General features: G+C 40.3%; 1 protein-coding gene across 5 annotated transcripts in view; it reads right to left on the bottom strand.

The window, feature by feature from the left end:
* The window catches only part of RORA (RAR related orphan receptor A), a 707,884-nt gene that overhangs the window by 12,218 nt on the left and 678,909 nt on the right, over window positions 1-16,757 (bottom strand). For all 5 annotated transcript variants that reach the window (XM_036440114.2, XM_045581995.1, XM_045581987.1 and 2 more), the window contains 5 exons: window positions 12,919-13,060; window positions 10,060-10,455; window positions 3,511-3,632; window positions 1,669-1,801; window positions 713-820 (listed from right to left, as the gene is read on the bottom strand). In XM_036440114.2, coding sequence (XP_036296007.1) covers window positions 713-820; window positions 1,669-1,801; window positions 3,511-3,632; window positions 10,060-10,455; window positions 12,919-13,060 — 901 coding nt within the window. The remainder of the gene's footprint in view (window positions 1-712; window positions 821-1,668; window positions 1,802-3,510; window positions 3,633-10,059; window positions 10,456-12,918; window positions 13,061-16,757) is intronic.

Here is a 16,757-nt window from a genome sequence, read left to right as displayed (position 1 = left end):
TACACACACACACACACACACACACACACACATTATTGTATGGAAAATAATACAATAATTAATAATATTACAAGAATAAACTTTCACGTACTCACAACAGTAAACCTACGTTTACCACCCTGTATTTTAAATGGAAACAGGCTATACACCCCTTCTGTCATTTTGGTGTTTTTAAATTCACATAAGCTATCTTGGATACTGTCCCATTCTTAATAACGATGACCTACTTTATTTAAATTATAAAAATCCAATATAAATTATTTATAAAGTGTATGTCAGTTTCACTTTATTTCAGTAATACCTTATTTCTCTGAGATCTACACTTAATTCTCATTAATAATTACCTGAGGGCAGACTTTGAGCTCTTTGCTTGATTTGATGTATCAGATCACATCTTGTGATCTATCTAAATAATATGCCCCCTGCTTATCTGGATCTTAAAATCTGGAAGGACACTGATATGTAATAGAAATGTCTTCAGTTACCAACTAGGTAAAATGAAACATTAGATCTTTATTGGTACTATAGGCAAAAAGCATTGGAGGCATGGGAATTTTCTATAGTGTCTGGCTATAAAGTAAAACAGGTATAAAATTCTTTAATTATTGTTTCCAAATAACCAGCTTCCACATTGTTCAAAAAGAGGTTTCACTCAGCTCCCACCTGCTCCTATGACTTCGATTTAAAGACAAACAGCCAGAGGGTTCCTTACCTAAGGATTTGAAGACATCAGGGCTAGCATATTTCCCATCAAAGTACACGGTGTTGTTCTGAGAGTCAAAGGCACGGCACATTCTGATGAACACCACCTCTAGAGAACCTAAGCAAAGGCAGGAGGGCGCGGGTTAGTCCACCTGGGCGAGTTTATTTCAAAGGCGCTGATGGAGGGACCCGTTTCTGAGTCAGCGCCTGGGGGTTGTGCAGCCAGTGGGCTCTCAGTCACATTCCCTCTCGGTCTAGAAGGGCAAAGTTCACCCATGTTGAAGCCAAGGCCTGCTTCACGGAAGAGAGGAGTGATTTACAAATCACTTCTTTGCCTTGCCACCCCTCTGTCTTGCAATAAGAAGTTTCAGAGTTGATCATCAACATTTATTCATATTTATTAAAACAAGCAAAAAGCTCTGGCCAGGTCATTCAGTTGGTTAGAGCACGGACCTCATCTATCCCAGGCAAATACAAGAATCAACCAATGAATGCATAAATAAGTGGAACAACAAAATCAATCTCTCTCTCTCTCTCTCTCTCTCTCTCTTTCTCCATCCCCCCCATTCCCTTTTAAAAAATCAATTAAAAAATGTAAAAATCAAACAAGCCAAAAAAAAAAAAAAAAAATCAGGGCTCTCTCTGAGGTTCGAGTCTTTTTCCTAACAACGTATTGGAACCTCTGAGGACCTGAAGTGTAAAATAAAACACAGGTGATGGTAAAATTAGGGACTGCAGGAGTTTCTTCAAATTAATCTTTCCACTCAGAGGAGAAGACTACGGAGGGAATGTTTCGTGCCAATAGCTCCAAAACCTTTCAGAAGAACTCAGTCTCTGCTAAGAGAAACCTAAGCTATTATCATCGGAGAAAACTGTTCCCGACACCTTCCTTACCAAGCATTTCTTTAATAGGTAGGTGAAAGCAGGTTAGGAAGAGATCTCAAAATTCACTTGCAAAGCACATACCTGCTTTGAGAAGCACAATTTGATCGTTTTGACACAGTTCCATGAATCCATCGATGCGTTTGGCAAACTCCACCACGTACTGTATTGCTTCTGTGATTTTGATGGCACACAACTGCCACATCACCTCCCGCTGCTGTTAAAGAGGGAGACAGGTTAGCTTACACGGTTACCCACATCCTTGGCTCAATGAGTTTAACTATTCCTCTTTTGTAAAATCCTTCTTTGGAAATGGCTTCAAAAAGGCTAGCGGTTTAAAAGTAAACAGTTGGCCAGTTTTTTTTACATAACGATTGCTTCCAAGTGCCTCCTCATCTCCTTCAATTCCTCTCTTGCCTCCTTGGTGGCAAAGGGAGCGGGGAAGATATTATGAGCATCTACCCTGTTTCCCCGAAAATAAGACAGTGTCTTATATTAATTTTTTCTTCCAAAGTTGCATTAGGTCTTATTTTCAGGGGATGTCTTATATTTCCATGTGCTAGGTCTTATTTTCGAGGATGTCTTATTTTCGGGGAAACACGGGTATGTAGCAGAAGATGAAAATACAGGTCACTGCTTTAACCCGGAGCTGTGGAGAATAGCAAAGCAGGGCCTTCTTTTAAGCAATTCTTCTGCCTTGGGGAATTTAACACCTTTTACTAGGGGAAGGGGACAATGGGGGGGAGGGGAGAGACTCAATTACAAGTATTGTGTACCTGTTATGAGCTAGGTGCTTTATGACACCTTGTCTTATTTCATTTTCACAAGAGCATCCTCCTGTTTTCCATAGATGGGCACAGGTGCTCAGGGAGATTTCATAGTGGATAGGTATCGGAGCTGGGAGTCACATCCTAGCATCTCTGACTCTGAATCCCTTTCCAGACACTTTGCTGCTGCTTACTGCTTTCCTGCTTCCCTGCTTCCTTCAGTACTTCCCTTTAGCTGCTGGTGTTATGTGCTATATCAAAGGCAAACCAAGGGTGTGCTGCTATTCCACAACCTGTCCTGTTTAATTCTCCAATTTAGTGACAGGATAACCTGAACCAGTGGTGGTGTTTGGCTGTTCCCACAACCTTAGTATAAGACCGTTTCCACCAATATGGTGGGGTGGAAGGAACACTGAATTAGGAGCTGGAGTCCTGATCTAGTCCTGGTGTTTGCACTCTCCCACCATATGCCGATGGAAATTAGTGTCCTCCGATGTAAAACAAAGGGCAGCATTAGCCTAGATACTCTCTATAGTCCTTCCTAAGTCTCAATTTTTGTATCAGGGGAAAACACAGCATTTTCTTTACCCAAAGGGAGACTAAATAATTGAAAGTTCTCTTCTCCAGGTCTGCCCTCCCAGTTTGGTCGCTTGCTGATCACACTGTTTAATAGAAAAAAGTCAAGTAGCAACACTTGTCAGCCTCACACTGTCAGGTTCAGACTGGAGTGACAATCATGGATTCCAAACCTCTCTGTATACATACTCTCTAAACTCCTCCTTCTTAACTCTTGGAACATGAGGCTTAGATTACGTATTTTACATGAACTTCCTGATCTTGAACCAACGTTCCATCATGATAAAGGGACAAATCCCAATTCATTGAGATTTCTGGAAACTGCTTAATTTAGTGCCCTGTTGATCAATGACAGGAGATGTGGGTACAGTTATAGGGACAATAGGATTTGTTTGCTACTGCTGAAATTTTGCATGCTGGCATTTCAGTCAGAAGACAATGCCTTAGTACATAATCAGCTCTGGAAGCAAGAGGTACACAGAAATCTGTTATCTGTTGTAAGGCATTCCTCCTTTGGCCCTTGGTAGTCTTGATCAAATCCCCTCCGGGAAAACCCCTCCCACTTTCATCCTCCAGAGTATACCTTGTTCTGATAGTTCTCAATCTCCTCCTGCAGAAAGGTCTGCCACGTTATCTGCTGGAGCTCTTCTCTCAAGTATTGGCAAGTTTCCAGATGTGATTTAGATATATTCTGTGCAAGGTGTTCTAAGCAGAAAACAGGAGATCACGACATGAAAAGTCAGGCTCTTTGGGTAATTGGTGTTTTTTCCTGCTTAATATATGCGTTAGAGTAATAAGTAGAAGGCATCACGCTGATCCAGTTTTAGGATCTTTATGCACTTACACAAGCAATTTGGAACTATTCTGTTTTTTTGGAACAGGAGGATGAAGGACAGGCAAAGCCAGCAGTTAGCAATAAGTCTAGGTGACTTCAAAAACACTCCTGACCTTGACCTTCTTCCCTGCCTTTGCACCAATGCCTTGGAATGAACAAATATTGACCTAGACCAGTGTTTTTCAACCTTTTTTGGGCAAAGACACACTTGTTTCATGAAAAAAATCACGAGGCACACCACCATTAGAAAATGTTAAAAAATTTAACTCTGTGCCTATATTGACTATATATAAAGTAATTCTCTTGAATAGGAATCAAATAAACACAAAGAAAGTATTTTATAATTACTTTATTATGAAATATTAAGTAAACAAAATAGTGAAAAATTATAAAATTCTTGTCTTGTCTGCACCTACGGCACACCAGGCAACATCTCGCGGCACACTAGCGTGCCGCGGAACAGCGGTTGAAAAACGCTGACCTAGACAGGTGTGGGAAATGATGGGCACAGCTTCTTGGCATTTTTATAAGGACACACCTGTCATATACACTGACCTAAGTTTTACTCTTGAAAAATAAGGAAGTGGTTCTCTTTTATGACAACAGCAATGTATTTCTGTAGTGCTTTCCTGCAAATAGCAGACCAAGCATTACCGAGGGCCTACTACGTCACCATACATATCGATAGTTCAGTGGTTAAGAGATGGACTCTGAAACCAGAATGACTGAGTTTGAACCTCAGCCCTGCTACTTACTAGCTGTGTGATCTTGGGTAAGTTATTTAACCTCTCTGTGTTTTGATTTCCTTCATTGTAAAATGAGGAAGGTAGTATCTATTCCATAGGGCTTTTGTGAGAATTAAATGAGTTGAGCATTTAGGGAGAGTTAAAAGTTAGTGCTAGCTAACCTTAGTTCTTATTATACTAGAAAATAGGGACTTGGAAGATATTATAAGAAATAGATGCCAAAAAAGTTTATCTAGGAATTTATAATGTGGTGAGCATATATGGACATGCTGAAAACACAAGGCAGGAGACAATAAAGTATAAAGTTGAGCCCAGTTGGTGTGGCTCAGTGGTTGAGCATTGATTGACCCATGAACCAGGAGGTCACAATTCGATTCCCAGTCAGAGCACATGCTTAGGTTGTTGGGGGCATGCAGGAGGAAGCCAATCAATAATTCTCATCATTGATGTTTCTCTCTCCCTTCCTCTCTCTGACATCAATAAAAACATATTTTAAAAAATAAGTTGAATCATATCAGAAGAGAAAGGAAGAATGATAATGGATGCTGTCAGGGAAGGGAGAGGTGAATGTTTGGCTTAGGGAAACTGGTGCTCCTCGGCAGCAGAAGAGGGGCATTTGAGTTGAAGCCTGAAGGATGGGTAGGATTTGGTAGGTGGAGGCCAGTGGTGTGAGGGGTAGGCCAGTTTCACATTCGAGGGAGGGGAGATGAAGGAACCAGCATAGCCCTTATAGGACAGGGAGATGTGATAAAGTGATAAAGTCAAAATAAAAATGTGAGAAGGTAAGAGTTCAAATCCTGAAGGATCTTGAATGTTAGGACTGAGTCTGGACTTGATAAAAACAAAAGGAGTTCACAGGATTCTCCGGGAGGGGAGGCACTGAACACTGCACCCGGGGAAACAGATCCAGTGGTTCCCTGACTGGGTTGGAGGATGGAGAAGGTGTGGGCAGCGGGACCACATAGAAGGCTGCTGGAACTAGATGTGAGGGACTAAGAGCTAGAAGCAGGCTGGTAATCATTGCTATGAAAGGGAAGGATAGTGGAAAGTTTTAAAAGAAAAATTGGTAAGATCATGTGAATATGAAACCATACCAAAAAGGAATCCCCATCTCAGGGCCTTGAATATTTAATAGGAAAGCCATTTAAAAGAATGGTGTTCAATGCAAACTGGGTAACAGTAGTAAGACTATTTATTTATCTGGGAATTTGTTGCTGCTTTTTGTCAAAACAGAATCAAATTTGTTTGCATGAAAACAGAGCAGGCTAACCTCCAGGAAGCCTGGAATTAGAGCAAGCAAGTCAAACTCGAGGCCAGCAACGAATATTTTTACGGTCCAGCCAATATAATGGTATGTAAGAAACATTTTAATAAAATTTTCATAACTTAATTTTTACAATATCCTGTTATAAATAATTATTAATAACGAACCACAACATTCACTAACAACTTATTACTATAATCAGGTTGCATTCATTTCCTTTACACGCAGGTGCACCATTCCTCAACACTAATCCTAGCAGTGAATATTTTAGCAGCCGATGGCCACGTCATTAGTCTTGGACTGACTTGTTTGTTGTGCACAACAGGAAATATTTAGTTTTTGGAGAACAAGAAAAGTAGGTTTATTTGCATTACACTTACTAATTTGTGCAGTTATTCAGTATCTGGTAAGTTAATGTTCAAGAAAAAGTATTAATTTTTATTAAAGTGTTCTATTATTTTAGGTTAACGATTACTCATTTATTTCAGCCCTTTGTATTCAGCATGTCTATCGAAATAAACCTACGTTTCTGTGAAAATTGAAGCTTTTGTAGCCCATATAAACTTAAACCTTGTTTATTTGGCCCAAGTTAGCCTTTGAATTTAACATGCTTGCTTTAGAGACACTGGAACAATAAATCTTAATGGCCCTATTTACAACACACAGCAACAAAACAATACAAGTCAATATCATAAAAATAGAGCACTAGAACACAAACAATAGAAAAGAATTTAAAGGAAAGAAAAAGAAACCGAGAGGAAGAGGGAGAAGCCAGTAAATCGTGTGTCTTAGAATTATGACTTCTGTAAAGAGGAGAAAAAAGACAAAAATAACAGGAAGTCATAAATGAGCAGTGTGTAAATAAGTCTGTGAACTGTCTCCTATAAAAGAGTGTCACTAGAGAAGACAGATTTCAGAATGTAAATCAAGTTTTGCATATATGAAAAAAATGATGAACTGTTCACAGAGAAACAGGAGGATCCCTATGCGGAAAAGGGAGAGAAGATTATAGTGTTCTCTTCCAGAACTTGCTTTTTTCACCTATTATTATGGTCAGTATGTTATTTCACTTCATCCTAAAAATCATTCCCATTCACCCCTACCTGTGTGGGTCCAGCTTTCCAAAGTGGAAGTGAATGATAGAATGTGTGTGACTAACCAGTAGAGGGCAGTGGCTGCTTTCTTGCCAACTGCTCACCAACTAACTGCTTTTGACTCTGATTCACGAGTGGATTTGGCAAGTGTAAGATCTTAGACACTTTGCTGTTTTTAAATCTCCATTTCAGCAAAGGAGAACATGTCAGACTGAGTAAAAGTCCACAAGTTAGTGTGGTCTCTCAGCGAAACAGCCTGGAATTATGAAACACTTGGAACTAGGAGTTAGGAGACCTGGTTTCTGGTCTGAGTTCAGAGGATAACTCACGCTGTGATGGGCCAATCAGTTCATTCCTCAATCAGGATAGTTTCTTCAATACGGCCAAGCACTAAATACTTCAGATGGAAAATCCTGACTCCTATGTTAGTCCCAGATTTTCTCAGGGGGAAGGAACTTTAGACATCATCTGGTCCAAACTCTCTTCAGTTTACAGATAATAACAACATTAATAGTGATGATAATTAACACTTGTGTAGCATTTACTATGTGCCACCCTTACAATATATATATATATATATTTTTTTTTTTCTTTTTTCTTTTTTCTTACTTAATATTTATAACAACCCTAGGAGGAAGGTACTAGTATTATCTCCATTTTACAGAGGTGTCATAGGTGGCAGTTTAGCTCCAGAGTCTTTATACTCAATAGGTAGAGAGACTACAGCTTGCAGTTTACATGACTTATACTGGGTTGTACACTGTCTCTCTTGCATGGGCTTTAGCTTTTGATTACAGTAACAATTGCAGGTTTTTTTTTTGTTTTGTTTTGTTTTTATGAATCTAGATGGCTTATCTGGAGTATGTAATTCAGATACTAATTATACATCAAGGGCAACACTTCCTGGCCATGAATGCAGACATATTCCCATTAAAAGTAATAGATTGTGGATACTATTATTTAAAGAATTGGGCTTCCAATGTTAATTTACAATTTATTTTCCAATTGAATAATTGTTTTCATTTGTTTAAAATCTGATGACAAAATTTATTCTAAAATGGAGTCAAGAGTCTTAGTTAACGAGATAGCAGTACTGACACCCAAAAGAAAACACAGCTTTGGAGAAGGAACAGCAGTGTCTTTGGTTACTTCTAGGCTATTCGTAGCTCTTCAAACTACTTTGTACATGTATATGGGTTAGAAAATATCCTTTTCAGGTAAATTGTTTAAGTTTTGGCTTTTGGACAAGTTAAGTTTATTCATCCTGGAAAATGCCATAACACATGTAAAAATTGCCTGATTGAGGAGATCCTGGACAAAGAATGATGGTACTGAGCTCCCAGATTACACTGGGAGATTACATGGGTGGAATAGGAAACTGATTTGTGGAGAAGAGGAAGCTGGAGGAATCGCCTTAGCATTCCTGGCTCCACTCAGGTACTAACGAGTACACATTTAGCCAAAGTGCCATCTTCACAGGAAACACTTCTGCTAAACTCCGTGGATTTATTTCACGGCTGAACATTTGATAAGCAAACTGGATAGACTCACTAGTGTTTATGGTAAGGTGGAAGCAGACCCGAGGTTAAGTGAGCCAGGTCATTTTTCATGATATCATGCCAGCTCTCAATCAAATCCTTATTCATTTCTGAAAATTTCACTTTCATTACCAGTTCTGCTTAAGGCTCAGCCAACCAAGATTTCACGACAGAAATGGAAGGTTTTTGTTCTAGTTCAAGAAAAAATAAAATCAAACCTACCTCTGCTCAGCTTGGCTTCTATAATAGTTCAGAGGTTTCTCTGTTAATCAAAAGAGCTGCGATCCACCTTGAACGCTGCTCAGTGGTTACAGACCGAGCTTAAAATGGCCCTGCGCTTGAGGATTTAAATTTAGACCCATAAAAAGGCGCTTGTGCAAAAACCGTGAAGAACATTCAATTTGTTCTATTTGGAGAAATATTTTACTGGAAATATAAATTTCACTTAAAAATGGTTTATGGGGTACAGAGGTGGAGAAACCATCTGAAGAGCACAGCCGCTCTTCCAGTGAGCTGAGGATTTCGGTGCTCGAGTCAGTACCCGCTGGTGCCTTTCCATCTGAAGTCTTTATTCTCTCCGCATATAAACTTAGCCATCGCCACAGCAACTAATTGAAAGATCCCAAAGGATTATAATCTTGAGTGAGGAGTCATGGGGAGGGACAGATCAAATCCTAAGACCACCAAGGTTCTTATCCAAGTTCCTCTGACAGCACTGCTGTCCTTAAAGAGCGATTAAATATAACAGAGGATGCTAACACAGCCTCCTTGAAATGGAAAGATTTTCATTGTCGGTGTTATTAACATTTCTAGGCCACATCACCCAAGAAGCGAATATGTCAGAGGACTAAGAAATTGACAGGATATTTTTCTTTTGTCCTGTTGTGGTTTTTTTGTTTGTTTGTTTGTTTTGTTTTGTTTTGTTTTGGTATGGTGAGTCTTCTATAAAAGACATCAGTTTTGTCACCAATATCCATCAACAAAACGTTCTGGCAAATAAAGAAGCCAATTTCTCTTTAATATTTATAGCATTCACCAGGATTGCAAAACTTGCGGCATGGGCAATCACACAGATGGGGGGAGTGGGGCGGGCTCATCTAAAGGTGTTAGCCCCTCACTGATGCCACTTAGTTGTTGCTGGTCCCTTGTGCCTAGATCATTTTTTCCCTCTCATAAGAAGCTGACAATGTCAATTTTTATGTGGATCAAATTTTTACATTTTGGCAACTGTTTCAAAAATTTAAAACTCTGTACGAATCCAAGAATATATTATGGGCCAGATTCAGTTTGTGGACTGCCATTTTTGTGACTTCAGGTATAAAGCAATACATGGATTATAAGTAAGTAAATAACTAATGAATGGGGCCATTCCCTGAACTTACCGGTTTTCTGTGGCATTTTAAGACTGCTTTAAGTTCATGTCAACCCATCTCTGAAGCTAAGAGGTCAATGTTTCTCTTGCATATATAACGGAAACAATGGATGGTCAAGCAAGGGGGCAGGTGGGATTATGAAATGGTCCAAAGGGTAAAGGTGAATTTCCCTTCTAGCTCTACCATTTTAAGAACGTAACTCACTAGAGGAAAGCCAGGCCCATCCTGTTTACTTCCTAGGGCACAAGTAGCACATCCCAACAGAAACATGGAAGCCATTACCTAGTTCTGCCATGGACACAGTCGGAGAAGTCTCTCCATTGGTGAAGGAACAGTAGGGAAAAAAGCCAGATGCTGGTGTGTAGTCACATATTGGTTCTGGTTTGATTCCATTGATATCAAGACCTGACTGGTCCGGGGAAGGCTGTATGTCCAGGTAGAAGCTGCTGACGGCAGAGTCTGCCTTGCTCCCCTCGGGGGTGTGCCCGTCGATGTAGTTGCTGAGGTCGTCATGTAGTTCCGTCAGCCCGTTGGCCGAGATGTTGTAGGTTGGAGTCAGCGGCTCAGCCTCTCCAGGCTGCTGCTGGTGGTCGCGCTGCTGCTGCTGCATCCGGTGTTTCTGCACTTCTGCGTACAAGCTGTCTCTCTGCTTCTTCGACATGCGGCCAAATTTTACAGCTGGAAGACACAAACCAACCAAACCATATACAATGTGCTTTTCTTCACTCTCCTCTCCGGCATGCTTTAGACCCGGGTTCCTTTGGAATCTCAGACAATCTCAATCAAAACCCACATAACCACAAAATAAGGATGTGACCCAACAGACCCACCTCGCATCTGCAACGGCAAAGACATATCCCAGAGGAACAGAGGATGAGTAAGTAGGGAGACCTGGGTCAATGACCCCCCCATGGCTTCCTGCTGTCATAAGGCCCTGTGCTCAGTGGTAGCCACTAGTATGCAACCAAGTGGGTTTGTTCACTCCCCACTTACGTGGCCTTGCTGGACCATCTCTTTCTCTTCATGGTGTTCAGATTAATGCACCGACTCAGAGGTACTTCGAGACACAAGCAGTCAGACCTCCATTTTCATTTATCCCACTATTCTGAACACTCAAATGAGTTTCTTCCCGATCAAACAGCTGAGCCTGGGGCTTCACTGAGCGACCTGAACACATCTCTGAGTCTCCCTGAGAAGCCACTCCCCTATGCTGGGTCATGGTGGCCCTTGTATTGTACATGCTAGGACCCACATTTACATGACACTCTCTACTGTTCTTATTTTGCTTTAAGTAAAAAAGAGTATCAGCATTCTAGAAAGGGCAAACACTGTGTAAGGATCCCTTCCTGTCAGACAAATTTGTGTTTGCAATACTTCTCCTTGGGAGGTTCCCTATTTAGAGCGGAGCAATTACTGTAATAACTCTCTAGTTCATTAAGAATCCCAAACGATTTCTCCTGAAACACCCATGTTTCTGAGGGGAAAAAACTCTATGATTTCCGGGTTTGAGCTCAACTCATTGTATTTTTCAGCTCAACCCTGCATATGTGGAGTAAGCCTCTGCTAGAGGAACTAAGATGTCCTAATTGATTGATGGTTAATTTTATACTTGATGGGGTGGGTGAATTCAACTACTTGACCATCATCATAATTCTGTGAGTCTATGGGAAAGAGGCGGGATAAATGGATATGAAGTTGGAACTAGGGCCACCACCTGTTGGATTCTTTTTCTACCAAGGAAAACACTCACTGTCCATTTGCAGAGAGGAAACAAGTGAGCTTGATACTGGTGAATCTCTCTACATTCTAGGACTGAAGAAACAAACTTGGATGGGGCGGGTTAGACAGCATGTAGGCTGACGTGGGCTCTGAATGCCAAGCCTAAATTTGTATAAGCCCTCAAATTCACTCAAAGCCCACAATAACGTGCACTGTCCCTTCTATACAAAACCTCCAGGAGGCATACCGAAGGCATTTTATCTCTGTGTGGAAGAATCTGTGTTCTAGAACACCCAAGGGGATCGATACCCATAGGTGACACTTGTTCTGTGTGACTCTGAACGGTGTTTTAACATCTGCCTGGATATTAACAACAGTAATCACACCATCCTGTAGGTGAAATAAAAAGATCTGCTACTGAGAAAACGCACACACAGCCTGTGTTTTTAACTTACAAGTTCCTAAGAGATGAGCCCAACTTTGAGGATGAACTCTGCGGAGCTGCCTAGCACTCAGGAGTTTCTGAGAATACAGTGTGACTTCTGTGACTTGCATATTCTGATGGCAAAAATGTAGTTCTTGTTTCTATATATTCTAAGAGACCACCCTGTGCCTCCCTATGGGAGGTCATCACCCCTTGTGCCTGGGCAGGCCCCCAGGCCCCAAGCACATCTGATTTTGGGAAGACTGGCTTTCAGAAGGCCTGCCCAGCATCCTGAAGTTTATTTCCTTCAAAGGGATCTCTTAAGAGAGCCAGCCAGTATACTCCTGAAAAATGTACCCGCTGTACTTTCTGCCCAGTTTCCTTATATAAGAATAACTGCCTTGAAATCTGGTGTTGATTATTCAGTGCACTTAAGATAGTTTTCCAGGAAGATCTTAAAATGTTCTGCAACTGAGTGGTAGATGGTCTCTATTTCTTAAAATAGCCTCTTTTAATGAAAAGAACATTTGTCATCGAGCCACATTTTGCACTATTTTCACACATTCTGCATGTACAAATATTTGACTTTGGTATGTGATTCAAAATATGCAGTTAGCATAAAAGCCAATTCAAACCAAAGGCCAATAAATTCACGAGTGTAACAATTCACAGCATGTAACAATGGGGGAAATGCCTGTAGGAGGTATATTTATTAAGGCCCTCAGATGACATTAACCTTCGATCAATTCATCCACCTGTAATATCTTAATCATAAAAAAACAACCCCAAAACCCGAAGGTGTTCTGACCACACTTTCCAAGCACCATGCCATCAGCTAGCCAGCTGAATGGGGTAGATTATGGAGGAGGAAGTAACTGCTGTGAAACCCACACAACCGCCAGGGGTGGAGGGCATATTTTGGCAGATCTGGGTCCTGGTTTTGGAAGGCACTTTCCTAGCCCCATGTCACCACCCTACAATGCAAGCTGAGTGCTCACCATCTCGAGACATCCCTACAGCAAGGCATTTCTGTAATCGACAGTGTTGGCAGCGGTTTCTACTGGTTCGATCAATCAAACAGTTCTTCTGGCGAGGACAGGAGTAGGTGGCATTGCTTTGCTGACTTCTCCTGAAAAAGCCCTGTGATTCAGTTATAAAATATAAAACAGGTTAGTGTCAGTTTGAGTTGTATGATACTAAAGGCAGTATATTAAGAACTGGGTGGCATTAATATTTAATGAGAATTAAACTTGTAGCGGAACCATCCAGGAGGCCATTAATGAAATTAAAGTCACTTCTTTTTCCTTGAGTAAAATTAATCCCCAGAGTCCAATCCTCTGTCTCTTACACGGGCAAAACTTTCTTGAACTCCAGCTGATGGCTGCCAGGCCCTGTTCTTGGCTTCTGATGGTCAAAGCGATTTGTTGATGTAACAGTACAAAGACACTTTTATTTAATCTTTATCTCCTATATATATTCTAATAGAATAAACACAAAGCACTTCTCTGGATGTCCAGAGATAGGGAAAATACATCCTTATTGTAACTCAGGGAAGTTGGTAATCTCTACTAACCCTCTGAAATTCACCAACCTTTAGGTGTCTTGCATTCCTCAAGTCAGAATCTACTGGCCCAAGAATTAAGGATGCTAGGACGGATTATTTTGGCAGATCAATCAGATTGGGAATATTCAACCCTGACAACTTGAAAATACCACGTGTTTAGTATCATGACCTTTATGATTTAACAAATCCAATCTGATGTTCATCAAGTTCCACTTATTTGTTAAGCATTGTATTGGAGCTGAGAGGGTGTACAAAAACAAGTAGAGAACTGCTGACTTCAAAGATTTCATTCATTCATTCACTCATTTTTTTAAAAATATATTTTATTGATTTTTTTACAGAGAGGAAGGGAGAGAGATAGAGAGCTAGAAACGTCGATGAGAGAGAAACATCGACCAGTTGCCTCTTGCACACCCCCTACCGGGGATGTGCCCGCAACCAATGTACATGCCCCTGACCGGAATCGAACCTGGGACCCTTCAGTCCGCAGACCGACGCTCTACCACTGAGCCAAACCGGCTTCGGCCATTCACTCATTTTTGCTAACTTCTTGAGTTTGATCCTTAAGAGCTCATTAATTTTCAGTATTTATTCTTAAAAGCTGCAAGGTTTCCTTTTAGCTATGTTTTAATAGCAACCTACAAGTTTTGCCATGTAGTATTTTCATTATCATTCAATTGCAAAGATGCCTTAATTTTCAATAGAATTCTTCTTTAATTCATATGTTATTTAGAAGCCCATTTCTGTTTTTTAAAAATATACTTTATTGATTTTTTACAGAGAGGAAGGGAGAAGGATAGAGAGTTAGAAACATCGATGAGAGAGAAACATGGATCAATTGCCACCAGCACACCCCCCTACTGGGGATGTGCCCGCAACTAAGGTACATGCCCTTGACCAGAATAGAACCTGGGACCCTTCAGTCCACAGGCCGATGCTCTATCCACTGAGCCAAACCGGTTTCAGCAGAAGCCTATTTCTTAATATCCAATGATATGGGTGGTTTGGGGGTTATCTTTTTATTGTTATCTTTCAGTGGATTTACAGTGCTCTGAAGAAAGAAAAGGGACCAGAGTTAATTCTATGAAGCAGAGCCATGAAGTGTTCAAGAGTATTATCATCCTCATATTTTTAAGTGTTAAAATAGAGGATGCCAACCAAGGGGACACTAGTGGGCTTAGTGGCACTGGAGGGGGGAGATAAATCCTGAAGAACTGGCAGAGTGATGGGCAGGTTGGAAAGCTATACTCTCTCACCTAAAGATTTTTCTGGACAGCAACTGGGCAATTGTATCAAAATCCTTAAAAATGACCTCTCTCTTGAACCAATAATGGCTTTTTAAAGGGAGTATATATTCTTTTTAAAAAATATATACATTTTATTGATTTTCTTTACAGAAGAAGGGAGAGATATAGAGAGTTAGAAACATCGATCAGATGCCTCTTGCACACTCCCTACTGGGGATATGCCCACAACCAAGGTATATGCCCTTGACCAGAATTGAACCTGGAACCCTTCAGGCCACAGGCCAATGCTCTATCCACTGAGCCAAACCAGTTAGGTATATTCTAAAAGGATGTTGAGAGCAGTACAAATATTTATCTGCAAGGATGTCCATCACAGCATTATCTGTAATATAAAAAATTTAGAAGGATGCTAAATGTCCAACATTCATGAATTGGAAAGATCATATTGGATATTCACATATTCAGCAACCATTAAAAATAGGATTTCAGACATAAAATTATTGACACAAAAAGGTATTAAAATATACTGCTGAATTTAAAAGAATAACTAAAGATTAAAGACAATATAATCCAATTTTTGAAAAGAAGAATCCATATATTTAACATAGAAGAAACTTTGGAAAATTATGCCCCCAAATGAAAAGATTTGGCACCGGTTGGTTGAGGCCACAGGTGATTTTCATTTTTCCCCTTGCTTATATGTGCTTTCTGATTTTTCTATAATGAGCAGGTGGAAGGTATATGAGGCACTCGGTTAAAATAGTCTAGTACACTTGCTTCCTTTTGCGATAGCTGGGAGACTATGTGGCTTAAGTCAATGGATATGGTGATATGAACTCAATTCCTTCCTTTTGGAAGCCAACTTGGGATGAGAGAGAGGGAGCACTGTGCTGACAACTCATCTCCTCTCTGCTCTCTGCCAAACTGCTCACTAACCTCAACGTGGTCAAGGCTTGTCTCTCTGTTGTAGTTTAAACCTTCCTTATATCATGTCTGGCCTCTTCTGTGAAGCAATTTCTCTTTTCTTGAAATATCTAAAGCTGTGGGTTGTTTTTTATTTCCTCTGTGAAGAGGAAGTGAGAAGAAGGAAATCTTTCTTTGGGGCTTAATGGTGAGAATTCAAGAAAATATAAATGGTAACAGAAGCAGTCATCCTTAGAAAGAGATACCAAGAGGCCAGCTGTCTAGGTATTCAGTTTAGTCTGAGATGCAATCTCTGTGAAAGCTAAAAGGTATTTCTTATTTTTATTTTTTTTAGATTGTACCATCATGCAGACCCTCTGTGTCTGAATCTATCACTGCAAAGATCTAGGAAAGGCATTATTTGCTTTTTCTTTAGCTGAGGCTGAATTTTGCTTGCTTGACAATGTTCCATTTTATTCTATGATCCATTTTATTCTATGATCACTAAATATGGAGGATGTCTGAGTAATCTCTTTGTTTTCTTCGAAAGGAAGTAGTAAGGGGGGGGGGGCTGCCAAATTAACAATCAATATTTAGTCTGTACACCAAATCATAGCATCTGCCACCTTTCTTTCTAGGGTCTTTTCTACCTTTAGTATTTCTTCTCTGGATCATCTCCAATTTCTCTACTTTCTTCAAAACCCTAAAACCTAGAACTAGATACAGCTCTTGAATAATGACTGAGTCGTTAACAAAATGGATGTTACTTTTTCATTTTCATGTATTAAACTCAAGTTAACATCGACCACCACTAATACAGTTCCAGAATGTTAGCATAGAAGCCTTATATAACCACCAGTTTGCTTTGTTATAAGGCAACTCTGAGAGGGTATGAAGAAGAAGAAAGGAGGAGGAGGAGGAAGAAGGGTTAAAGACAGCAAGTGAGAAAACAGAAACCCTTCTCTTCACAGCACCATTTATTCTTCATTAAGCCAGTTGAGTAAAAGCCTAGACTAGAAGAACTAAGAATTAGAGAAGAGATTGTTCTTTTGGACTAAGTCAACAGTCATGACCACAAGGAGAGCTATAAGATACTAGATAGGAGGGGTCAAGTGGGATTATA

This window comes from Pipistrellus kuhlii, unplaced genomic scaffold (assembly GCF_014108245.1).
Source record: "Pipistrellus kuhlii isolate mPipKuh1 unplaced genomic scaffold, mPipKuh1.p scaffold_m20_p_1, whole genome shotgun sequence".
NCBI classification, from domain to species: Eukaryota; Metazoa; Chordata; class Mammalia; order Chiroptera; family Vespertilionidae; genus Pipistrellus; species Pipistrellus kuhlii.
This window is presented reverse-complemented; position numbering and strand designations above follow the sequence as displayed.